Here is an 11,918-nt window from a genome sequence, read left to right on the forward strand (position 1 = left end):
AAAGTCAAAATGACTATTTAATTCTCCAGATAAACAATATTATTCTTACCAAAAATAATACTCAACTACAATATATTTAAAAATATTGTTATATTCTAATAGTTTTACTTTATCATACAAATAATAAATATATATATGAATACATCTATACATGTATTCTATCTAGAATGTCACAAATAATAAACTCTTTTTACATATCTAGATTTAGTTCAAATATAAGAGGTTAAAGATTGTATTCAAAACTTTAATAATTTTATTTAACAATAAAAATACAAAATATTCTCTTAATGAACTCAAATATCTTCTATATTTTAGACTAAAACACCATATATTTTGGCCTTTGTCATAAAATAAAATCTTATATTTTTAAATAGTTGAGGTTGGGTCGATTCATGGTTCGGTTTAGCTTGTTTTTAATTTTTAATTTGATAGTTTATGGGAGGGACCTATAGGTAGAAATAATAAATAAAATAATGAATTAAGTCTAGGGTTCAAAATCTTCCATTAGTTCTCTTATTCTTTCAGGGTTCTTCCATTTCCTTTTCCCTTTCAAATATTCCCAATTTTATAAATTCAACTTAGGGTTTCTCTTTCCACATAGATTTCAATCGAGACGCTTTCTTTAGGGTTTTCCGATCCGCGAAAATTACTATTTCTTGCGATTCTTGCTTGCGTTTAATCTAGGGTTTCGTTCCGGTACCAAAACAATGCCTCCGAAGACGGCGAAGAGAGGTGCGGCGGCTGGTGCCGCGAAGAGGGGTGGCAGAGGAACGAGAGGGACTCCTAAGACTGCACAGAATCAGCAGCAGCAATCTGAATCTGTGGAGGAGAAGATGGTGATTGAGGAAAAACCTGTTGTTGAAGAGAATCCTGTTGTTGAGGAAAAACCTGTGGTTGAAGATAATCCTGTTGTTGAAGATAAAGCTATTGATATGAACCAAATTGCTCCAGAGGCTGCAGAAGAAGCTAATAGGGTTCCTGCGGTGAAAAGTAAGACTCTTTTTTTTAAATAAAAATAAAAATTTGTATTTTGAATTTCTTTAATTTTTATTTGTATCTGCGGTCTTTGTTAAATTTCAATTTGGGGTAGTCTGTAGTATTCTTAGGGAGAGGTTAATTTGCATGTGATGGCTTAAATTGTTTTATAAGATTTTGATAGATCTATATGTTTTTGTGATCGCTCATTATTTGTTATAACATGAAGGAAACGTATATCAATTAGCAAGAAATTGTTTGTAGATGGTGTTTTAATTGATAGGTATATTTGAAATGATACAAGTTATTTTTACTTCTGTTGTCATTACCTGTTGATATTTGAGTCGGGAGTCTATTAGTGGGCTGCATAAGCTGTGAGGATAGCTGTTTATTTTTCAATTTGTTTTGGTTTGAGTTTTTTTTTTTTCTGGTCATTTGTGTGTTGGTGATATGTTTCGTGATATTATTGAAAATGTTTTCAAATGGGAAGTATTTGGATTTGTTATGGAATATAGAATATGGATGAGAAGTTGGAAAGCTATGTCTGTTTTGAGTGACTAGGACCAATTGAAACCTCTATTTTTTGACAGACGAAGAAGAGGAGGTTAAGGAGTCCATAGATGAATATGAGAAAGATGAACGTCTAGATTTGGAGGATAATGATCCTGAGTATGAACCTGAGGAGTATGGTGGGGTTGATTACGATGAGAAGGAAATTGAACCAGAAGAGGTTCATGAGGTGGGAGATGAAGTTGAGGAAGAAGCTGAAGATAATGTTGGTGAAGAAGAAGGTGATACAGGTGAGGAAGAAGTTGAAGATGTTCATGATGAAATTGAGGGTGAAGAGGATGATGAGCATGCTGATGAGGAGCATGAGCATGCGGAGTTGGCTGATGTGGAGGAAGAGGAACACCGTGAAGTTGTGAAGGAGAGGCGAAAGCGGAAGGAATTTGAAGTATTTGTTGGGGGCCTAGACAAGGATGCTACTGAAGATGATCTGAGGAAGGTTTTTGGTGAAGTTGGGGTTGTTACTGAGGTCAGGCTGATGATGAATCCTCAGACTAAAAAGAACAAGGGATTTGCATTCTTGCGTTTTGAAAATGTGGAGCAAGCAAAACGAGCTGTAGCAGAGCTTAAAAATCCAGTGGTAACCTTTGACTTCCCAATGTTAGAGTAGTCTCAAAACTGAAATTGTATATTAAATCATGTTTTCGTCACTGCAATTTCAGATTAATGGCAAACAATGTGGTGTTACTCCAAGTCAGGACAGTGATACCCTCTATTTGGGAAACATATGCAAGACATGGACAAAGGAAGCTGTAAGTCTAATTTATTTGGGCCTGCTTTTTGCACCTTCATTCATTGGATGGGTCGTGTTTGTAGTTATTTTATCCTTATCTCTGCTGAATTATGATTGTTTAATGGAACTTCTGGTTCCAGTTAAAGGAGAAGTTGAAGCATTATGGAGTTACAACTGTCGAGGATATTACTTTGGTAGAAGATTCTAATGATAAAGGAACAAACCGTGGATTTGCATTCTTGGAATTTTCCTCTCGTTCAGATGCTATGGATGCCTTTAAGAGACTGCAGAAGAGGGACGTTGTGTTTGGAGTTGATAAGCCTGCAAAGGTTTCATTTGCAGATTCTTTTATTGACCCGGGTGATGAAATTATGTCACAGGTATTTTTATGAATAGAAATTCCTTGGTTGTGTTAGGATTTTTAATTGAACGTGTAGTATGGTTCTCTGATCGTGCGTAAGCATTTGTATTTCAGAAATATCTCTCCTCAGTTCCAACACTAATAGTGGTTCAATTTGTTGCCTGCCTATATTTAAATAACTCGATCTTATTCATTTATTTTCCATTTTTTTACATTTACATTGCAACTGCAACATCAATTTACTATTTTTAGAAAAAATATGTCAATTTTTGTGGTTGATTGTTTAATTGTTAAATTTGACATATTATATTGACTTTACTTTTAAGGGGGTCAGCATGGCACCCCAGTAGTTCTTAGGACGAGACAAGCTATCTGTGTGCATAGATGTGATTATACCTTGTTTTGCTGATCAAGCTTGTTTATGTTGCAGGTTAAAACTGTGTTTATTGATGCACTGCCTCCTTCATGGGATGAAGATTACGTCCGGATTATTCTCAAGAAATTTGGTGAGATTGAAAAGATTGAGCTTGCTAGGAACATGCCAGCTGCTCGTAGGAAGGACTATGGATTTGTTACCTTTGGCACACATGATGCTGCTACAAGATGTGCTGAAAGCATTACTGGTACAGAATTGGGTGAAGGTGACAAGAAGGTGTGTGCCGCATTTTTAATTAATATCTTCACACTCAAATATGGCACAGTTTATAATGCTTTCATCTTCTTTCAGGCAAAGGTGAGGGCTAGGTTATCAAGGCCACTTCAGAGAGGCCGTGGAAAACATGTTGGCCGTGGCGACTATCGCCCGGGTCGTGGATCTGGAATAATCTCAAGACCTTCCTGGAACCGACCTGCACCCCGTAGTTTTTCTTCACGTGGGGCAAGAGGAATTGGTAGTCGTGTTCTTCCAGTCAGGTCTGTTAGTGCTAGAGATAGACGCCCCATCATGTCTGTGCCAGTTAGAAGTAGGCCACTGGCTCCTCCAGCTAGAGCTTATGATAGAAGACCAGCTGGTATGTAGTAAACAACATTTTATTTTAATTTTCAGTCAGACTTCCTTTCATTTATCTTTTCTTTATGATCAATGTATTCAACTATATTGTCTTTTTAGCTGCCGCATATTCAAAAATTAGCACCAAGAGAGATTATGGTCGGCGTGAGGATCTACCACCACCAAGAAGTAGAGTTGCTGTAGATTATGGATCAAGGGTGTCCTCTGAAAGACGCCCATCTTATAGGGATTATCCACCCCGTGGATCTGGCTACTCCGATCTCCCAAGAAGTACAACCCGTGCTGCACCAAGGAGAGGTTATGTGGATGATGGTTACAGCCAAAGATATGAGAGGCCCCCTCCTCCTCCTCCCACTGCCCATCCAAGTTATCGTGAAGGACGTGCTCGTGATTATGATTCTCTATCTGGTTCAAAACGTTCTTATGCTGCTGTGGTTAGTATTATTTCTACAATTTTATTTGAACTATATTCTGTACTGTTTTCAATCTCAATTTTGTTCTACATGAACATAACTTAGTAAATGATTTTCATCACTTTTTATGTCAAACCAGGATGATGTTCCCCCGCGATATGCTGATACTGGTGCTCGCCAATCAAGAGCTCGATTGGAATATGATTATGGTGGCAACGCTTCACAGTATGGTGATTCTTATAGCGATAGGTTAGTTTAATCTAAAATTTACCGTTTTGCAATTTTTCCACCCTAACCGACTAACCCTTTTGTTGTCTTGTAATTCATAACTTTGATTTGTAGAGTTGGAAGATCTAGTCTTGGATATGGTGGTGGCAGCCGAAGTTCTATTTCTGGTCAAGATTCACATGGGATGTATAGCAGTCGACAGGGCATGAGTTATGGTGGAGGTGAATTTTGTTGCTAATAGTCTTATCTGTTATTGTCAATATCCAAGCTTTGCTTGCTTCTTACAATTCTTTTATTATATTTTTCCTATCAGGCTCCTTTGGTGGTAGTGATGTTGGAGGCATGTACTCATCAAGTTATGGTGGTGATTATGTTTCTCGTGGAAGTGATGTAATCTTACTGTCCTTTCCCAATCTCAACAGGAATTAGTGTTATATGTGTCTATATTTTGTTATATTCTTATGTATTGTTCCTGTGATGTAGGTTGGCGGCAGCTCATATTCATCAATGTATTCTGGCAGGGGTGTGGGTGGCAGTAGCAGTTACATGGGTGGTGGTGGATCGGGATCTTATTATTGAGGTAAGTAAGCTTGATAACTCTTTGGCATTGTACTTTTTGTATTGCATGAGGATGCATTCAGTATGAGTGGATATATTTTTGCTAGAGATTATGCTATACTCGAAATAGCATCTCTTATCTTTTCGCAAGGGCTGGCGAAGGTTGCACATTGTGGTCACCAGTGAATTTGTCTATGAACAGATCTGATAAAATAAAGTGGCTGCAATAGGATGATGACCTTTGAAGCTTATGGATGTTATGAAGCCTACAATTCGGAGACAAAGGGGCATTGTTATTTATAGCATTATATTTGGAAATTTGTCGCAAAAAATAGGTCATGTCAATTCAAGCTATCTTGGGTCTTCTATGGATGGGATGTATTATCAGTTCTTGAATTTGTGCTGTATGGACTCCAATTAATGACAGATGGAAAAAGAAACAATTAGCAGTGATGTGTAATCAAACCTTGATTTATGATACCATTTGTGAGCGGATAATGTGAAAGATTTCTCACTGCCCCAGTATCCTTTCATTTGGACAGAGACCAAGGCTAGAGATGCTACTTGTTTGATTAAGGATTAATGGAATTTATATGCCGAATTTATAAATAAGTTGGTTCCCTATTTTGAGTCTTTAAAGAGATGTTTAGTTACTTGGATTGTTTGTTTTTACATCTCTGCGATCAGGACAGAAGCGAACTAATCAGCACTATGTTTATAGTAGTAATAAGAATACTACTTCAGCAATTAATAAAGTAAAAAGACGGTTTTTTGGATGTATTAGTATTGTAGGAATATTGATATGATGTCATCCTAAAAAAGTAAAAAGCACGATGAACTGGTTATGTTTGTTACTGGAATGATTTGTTACTTTGATTGAGTTTTTGTCCTTAGGGGGACATCAAGATAATGCTAAAGAAGCATTAATATCTTTCTTTAATTAAATGCCTTAATAGTTTCCCAATTTCTCAAAGCAGTTATCTATTCGCAATTGGTTGATCTATTACTGGCATAACCCTCAGAACCATTTGCCTCTGCAATGTTGTTTGGAAATACAACACTCAAGTGAATATGAATATTAAGTAGCAGAAAAGGATTGAATCTCTTTATTACTGAATAGTTTCTGAATTGAAATTTGTTATTGAAGTTGTCACTTTATGCACCTGGTTATGCCCTCACTCTGGTTGATTTAGTAAAGCCCTAGAGGTAAACATGAACCAACATAAATTGGTGAGGTTGCCAAAGAAATCACATATGGATTTGGTCATGATTTTATTATGTTCAAGTGGGTAGTTTCCAACTCCCTTATCACATTATTGTGTTGAGAGTATCAAGTACTCTATACCATAAATGAGGTATTAACATAGTTAAAGTCTTGAAGGAGGAGGATTCTTCTAAGAAGATGTAGATCGTTAGGATATTTCACATGATTTTTGCATGCATATACATGTTAAATATCCATTTTCTTGCATCTTGTGGTAAACTTGCATTTAATTAATATTCACTGGGTTAGGGGGGTATGCACGTACTGACTTGTTAAGTTTTAGTTTCCACTCTGTTCTGTTTGCTGCACTGCAGGGTCTAAGCTTTCCTCAAGCTCTTGATTGGTAACCTCCCTATATATGCATATTTGCTAGTATATATTAAAGTTTACTCTTGGTGTATTTTTTCTTTCTTTCTTTCTATTTGCAATCATTGGTTTTGTGGTGTTCAGATTCCACTTTTCCCATGAGCTTGTGCTTGTTTGCTGTTGAGTTCAAACCCTATTTGTGTGTTTAAAATTTACTAATGTTTTGGAATAGTGAACTTCTTAGTGCGGCTAAATCACTGTGTATTGGTTGAAAGTTTAAACCTTAAGTTATCTTTTTATCTACTTTGTAATATTTGTGAGGAAACAAAATGTATGGTTTCGATGGTCAGAATAGTTTACTTGTTATTGTTCATGCATTAACTGTCACTGAAAACTAAATTTATTTATATTATATGTTAAAATTGAAATTGTATCAATATCGACCCGACATTGAATGTATAAAAGTAGCAGCATCAGCTGATTGAAAAATTTATAAATGTGTTGAATGAAAAATGAGTTTGTAAAAGAAATACAAAAATTTATAAGTTCAAGAAATACAAAAATGTGTCAATTTTATAAAAAATGTTTACCATTCAACAACACAATACGACTTTTATTGGTAACGATAAGGTCATAATACGTAAAAGCTAACTTATTATGTTAATTTTGATGGATCAAATATTAAAATGTACAGATCTATAAATAACTTTATATTAAAACAGATGTGCATCATTTATGATTAGAAAGTAGTTAATTATTTTCTGCTTTTTTTTTTATCGTAAATTATTAATAATTTATTCATAAATATGAGGGACAAATGAGTAATAAGAGTGGAAGAATCGAGAATGATAAAATAAAATTAGTTTCAAAGGTTCCAATAAAAAGGCCTATTACTCTTGGTATATATTCAATTATAAGGATTAATAATATTTAAATTCAAAATTTTCGACTTAAAATTTTACTAGAAAAACATTGAACTCCCAAATTTTGAGGCTTTGTTACAGTATAATTTTTTGTATTACCTCTTTTTACAATATAATTTTTTTTATACGAAATATTTTTTTATACTCTTGAAAATTTAAAGTTTAATGCTGTTGTACACCTCATAATTGCGACCGTCACTAAATACAATGTCATTGTTATAAGAATTTGATCTTTTAGTACATTCACACCACTTCCATTCTACAATTCCATCGTGTTTTCCATTATTGCACATGTTCTTTCTTTTTATAAGCCCAAATGTTATTTTTTTGTTCATATCTGAAGAATGGATACAGCTGTTAACTAGCACAAATTGTCGTCGCATGCAAAACATTGACAACATCATGAATATTAGTTATTCAAGAAACGAAGTTCACCGGAAAGAAGTTAAACTTTCATAATAGGGTGAACACGAATTTGAATTTAAATTCTATTAAAATATGTACTCATATTTAATATTCGATACACTCAAAGTATATTCTCTGTAGAAAAACTTAGTTGGTTTTAAATATATTTTTGTATTGTACTTAAAAAATTATATGCATATTTACTTGTGATTTTCTCAAATCTTTCTTTTTCAAAAACTTTGTTATAACAAGAGAAAAAAAATCTATTTTATGTTAAAAACATTTACAGAAAATCGATTAAATTTTATCTTTGCACAACTAACAATCTTGAATGAAATAATTACATTAGTCATTTTCCTTCTTCTTGAATATCAATTCAAATGTTAGTAGAATCTAAACTTGGACTAGAAGTATCAACCATAAAAATCAATAATATACATGACTAGTACAAACCCAAGAATCTTGCTTAAAGTGACAAAAAGCTCTTCTTCAATGATTGCTTGGTCGAATCCAATGGATGTCTTCATTATAACCTTCTACATTTATTTCATACTTAATCTTAGATTTGATAACTTCTATGTTCACAAAATTGAAACAATATGGCATAAAACTATACGCCACCAATAGAACTTTTTTGAATTAATATTGAGTTTGTTTATTTAAGATTTACAAAAAAAAAAATTATAGTATTTTATCTTCTTATTATAATATTTAATAAAAAATAAAGTTTCAAATAAAAATTAATTTAATAAAAAGCTATTTCGAGAAACTTTTTATAAAAATCATTTCTGAAAGATACCTTTAAAAAAAAGTGATTTTATCATGTTAAAATCTCTAATAATATTAAAAGTTATTTAATGTTAAAATTATATTTTTTAATTGATAACAAATGAAATTAAAATAACTTCTACTATTTTTAAGTAAATTCTCGTACAATTTATTTTTAGTAATTAAATTCAAACTCATTTTTAAAAATCTTAAATAAACGGAGTCTCAACTAGGGTTTTAGGCCCTCAATTTTTGTTTTACTATCTCTATCTATCTTTCACTATAAGTGGTTTATTTAATATGAAAATTTTATCTAAGGATGTTCCTAGCTAGATTACACCTAAATGTATAAGTTACGATTGACAATAGAATTATAAAACAAAAGTAGTATTTTTTTTAAAGGAAAAAAAAAGTAGTATTATTATTTAGAAGTATGTTTAAAAAATAATAGATAGTGATTTAAAATAGATTTATATTTAGCAACAAATTTATTTTTAAAGAAGACTTATATTTATGAATAAAGTTAGTATTATTTTAGCTTATCCATAAAATTAATTTAAAATGCCAAATTATATATAAACTATATGTCGTTGCATCCAGACTAAAAAAAATATTTACATCATCCCCAGTATTTATGGTTTAAAATATAGAAATTTATAGCAAATATAAATATTTAAATAAAAGTAATATTAATTTTAAAAAATGTCTTATTTCAAATTTTACATTGTGGATAAATTATGTTGTGCCGGTCAGTAAATATATAATTATTAATTATATTCATCAACATAATACCAAATTTGACATGGGAAGTTGTAAATAGGAAATATTATGTACAATAACATGATTGTATTTTTTTTTGAACTAACAATACCTAATAATATAATCACATGCATTTTATCAATTGAAAAGATAAGAAATAAGGCAAAGGAAAATTGAAAAAAAATAAATAAAGAATCTGAAAGGAATCCATAAGGAAAAGTAATTTAATTGGCAATCTTTAATAGATTCACTAAATTTACAACTAGTCAACCATTGTACATGCATTGATAAAATGCACAAAAATCAAACAGCTAGCTTTTTTTGCTTTTGATGAGAAGATTCATCTTCATTGAAGCATAAATGTGCCTTTAGTGATTTTGCTAAATTTATGGTTGAATCTGCAAAATGTAGAGGTTGCATGTGAAACATTTCTCTTTGAAGATGAACACTATAGGCTTGGAAAGTGATTGGTGTTACATTTAAATTGAAACCTAAACCAAATAGGAAATCCAACTCAAGAAAATTCATTTCTGCTTTGGTGATTCCTCCAACTTTTGCATAGTAAGCGTTATTATAGTACCTGATGATTATAAATCATAGACAAGGGACAAAGAAAAAAAAAATTAATATTAGGTCATGTAAAAATGTTTATGATTAATAAGCAAAGAAAAATAATTAAATAAAAAAATATTATTCAATGAATTAACAATGAATGTTGTAAACTCTAATTTTGATTAAAATTATTCAAGAGTATAAGCATTATTCTAAATAGGGGTGTTATATGTACACAAGAATTTCACACCATAGGTATGTCTGAATATTTTTTCTGTTGTCTAAATATTAGTTGCACGAGTGTAATTTGATAATTTATATATATATATATATATATTAAAAATAAAAATATGTAATACTTATAAAGTAAGTTAGCAGAGTCACATGGGTGAATTGATTGTATGTCTAAAGGAAAGCCAGGCTGGACACATAGTATTATTCACAAGAAAAGGTTATATTCTTTATTAGAGTTTTAATTAATAACTATAAAAGTGTAAACAAATTTTAATAGGACATTTACACAGCCTGGACATAGTATTTTTCACAAGAAAGGTTATATATATATATTTTTTACTAAAGAAAGGTTAATTATATTCTTTTTGGAGTTTTACAAATATAAAGTGTAGCCAAATTTTACTAGGACACTTTTGATATATCAATTTACATTGTGACTCATTTTGTTAAAAAAATAAATAAATAACTATATCAATTTAATAGTTTAAACAGAACAAAATGTGGGATAAGTGCCATCCAAATTGTATCATGTTTAAAGGTAATTTTTCTTTTACAATTAATGTTCAGTTATTAAATTATTACCATAGACAACGATAATGAAACTTTACGTAAGAATAATAGAAGAAAGGAAAAGCCAAACAAAGAAGAAAAATTATTATTTTCTTTTTCCATAGTGTTGGAAGTGAAACACTTCAAATTCAGAACAAATATATTTTAGTGTAACAATCAGTTATATAATAAACAGAGGAAAAACAGAGCAACCTAACCATCATAGTGTTTTTGTTTAATTATTTATACCAAACTCAATATAATTTCTAAGAACAATTATATTTTTTTTTAAGAATCACATGAATTGTGTGAACTCAAAGAAAAGGGTAACACCCAAAATTAATCTCAAAATTTTAAAATTTAAGTAAATTAAAAAAGACTAAAAAAATTCATCTGCAAAACTTAATTCATCTAATAAATATTGATATTGTTAAATTGAACATCATGTTTCGGGTTATAATTTTGACCCGTCTAAAAAAAAATCAAAATTTTCTTAACAAAATTATAATTGAATAAATAAACTTACACATCATCCATAAATTTAGCAGCCACCATGACACTAGTAATCAACAAGCGATGAACATTGAAGGAATTAATAGGCAAAGAAGGTTGTGTTTGAGTGAAACGATCAAGATAAACATAAGCAACAATGAAACATGATGGACTACAATTTGCATACTTGAAAATTCTTTCAAGGTAGCTTTGTATTGAGATGTTTGGTCTTGTTAAACCATGAAACACAGATATCTTTTGTTGTTGTTCTTGTTGTGTTTCATCATTCGATTCAGCTACTCTTTCAAGAAGAGAAGATAGGAAAGTTATCAACTTTGGCATCATTGGACTCTCTAACTCTGCCATGGATTCTACTATAACAATCTTTTGTTCCAAAGAGTTTTTCAATTTTTTTATGTGTGATAGGTGTGTCTATATATATATATATATATATATTAGAGAGAGAGATAGTTGATGGCAGGTTATAGTGAGATGAGATCGAGATATCTTTTTTTTTTTAAAATAAAAATAAAATCGAGAGAGATTTTTTATGTTAAGATATAAAATCAAGAAAGATGAGAGTTGAGAGCTATCATGACTGTAAATAAATCATATAAAATTGATTAAGTTTGTTTTACATTAATTTGATTTTGAAAATTTATTTATATTATACGGGAAAGATTTATCTATCTGTGTTATCATATGTTACAGCTGGATTGACAAAATTAAATGCATATAAATAGTTTGATAAAATTGTAGGTTTTAGATTAAATAAAGAAAGATAAATAATAAGAATTTTGAATATGATAATTAATAAATAGT

General features: G+C 31.1%; 2 protein-coding genes across 4 annotated transcripts; one reads left to right on the top strand and one right to left on the bottom strand.

Moving 5' to 3' along the window:
- The first annotated feature begins 402 nt into the window (after nucleotides 1-402).
- Nucleotides 403-5,724, top strand: LOC101506289 (uncharacterized). 3 transcript variants are annotated; one of them, XM_027330823.2, is made up of 12 exons: nucleotides 403-990; nucleotides 1,566-2,122; nucleotides 2,205-2,294; nucleotides 2,416-2,655; nucleotides 3,067-3,288; nucleotides 3,364-3,646; nucleotides 3,745-4,079; nucleotides 4,198-4,283; nucleotides 4,401-4,507; nucleotides 4,600-4,676; nucleotides 4,770-4,866; nucleotides 5,047-5,724. In XM_027330823.2, exons 1-11 carry the CDS (start codon nucleotides 708-710, stop codon nucleotides 4,863-4,865), a joined length of 2,376 nt encoding a protein of 791 aa, XP_027186624.1. In that variant the 5' UTR covers nucleotides 403-707; the 3' UTR covers nucleotide 4,866; nucleotides 5,047-5,724. The 3 variants fall into 3 exon arrangements, with proteins under 3 accessions (XP_027186624.1, XP_004515318.1, XP_004515317.1); XM_004515261.4 differs by having other exon boundaries at nucleotides 405-990; nucleotides 4,198-4,307; nucleotides 4,952-5,724; XM_004515260.4 differs by having other exon boundaries at nucleotides 406-990; nucleotides 4,198-4,307.
- A 3,755-nt stretch (nucleotides 5,725-9,479) lies between these two features.
- Nucleotides 9,480-11,536, bottom strand: LOC101506841 (cyclin-U4-1-like). Its single transcript, XM_004515262.4, has 2 exons — nucleotides 11,131-11,536; nucleotides 9,480-9,849 (listed from the first exon to the last, which is right to left on the bottom strand). Exons 1-2 carry the CDS (start codon nucleotides 11,460-11,462, stop codon nucleotides 9,573-9,575), a joined length of 609 nt encoding a protein of 202 aa, XP_004515319.1. The 5' UTR covers nucleotides 11,463-11,536; the 3' UTR covers nucleotides 9,480-9,572.
- Between the last annotated feature and the right edge of the window lie 382 nt (nucleotides 11,537-11,918).

The sequence above is a fragment of the Cicer arietinum genome, chromosome 7, assembly GCF_000331145.2.
Source record: "Cicer arietinum cultivar CDC Frontier isolate Library 1 chromosome 7, Cicar.CDCFrontier_v2.0, whole genome shotgun sequence".
In the NCBI taxonomy this organism is placed as follows: domain Eukaryota; kingdom Viridiplantae; phylum Streptophyta; class Magnoliopsida; order Fabales; family Fabaceae; genus Cicer; species Cicer arietinum.

What these genes read in the sequence shown, in the direction of transcription:
- LOC101506841 (XM_004515262.4), bottom strand. Translation starts at nt 11,462, where the DNA reads ATGGCAGAGTTAGAGAGTCCAATGATGCCAAAGTTGATAACTTTCCTA. An exon ending in GCTAAATTTATGGATGATGT is followed by an intron (nt 9,850 to 11,130) that starts GTAAGTTTATTT and finishes TATAATCATCAG; the next exon opens with GTACTATAATAACGCTTACT.
- LOC101506289 (XM_004515261.4), top strand. Translation starts at nt 708, where the DNA reads ATGCCTCCGAAGACGGCGAAGAGAGGTGCGGCGGCTGGTGCCGCGAAG. An exon ending in GGTGATTCTTATAGCGATAG is followed by an intron (nt 4,308 to 4,400) that starts GTTAGTTTAATC and finishes TTTGATTTGTAG; the next exon opens with AGTTGGAAGATCTAGTCTTG. An exon ending in GGGCATGAGTTATGGTGGAG is followed by an intron (nt 4,508 to 4,599) that starts GTGAATTTTGTT and finishes TTTTCCTATCAG; the next exon opens with GCTCCTTTGGTGGTAGTGAT.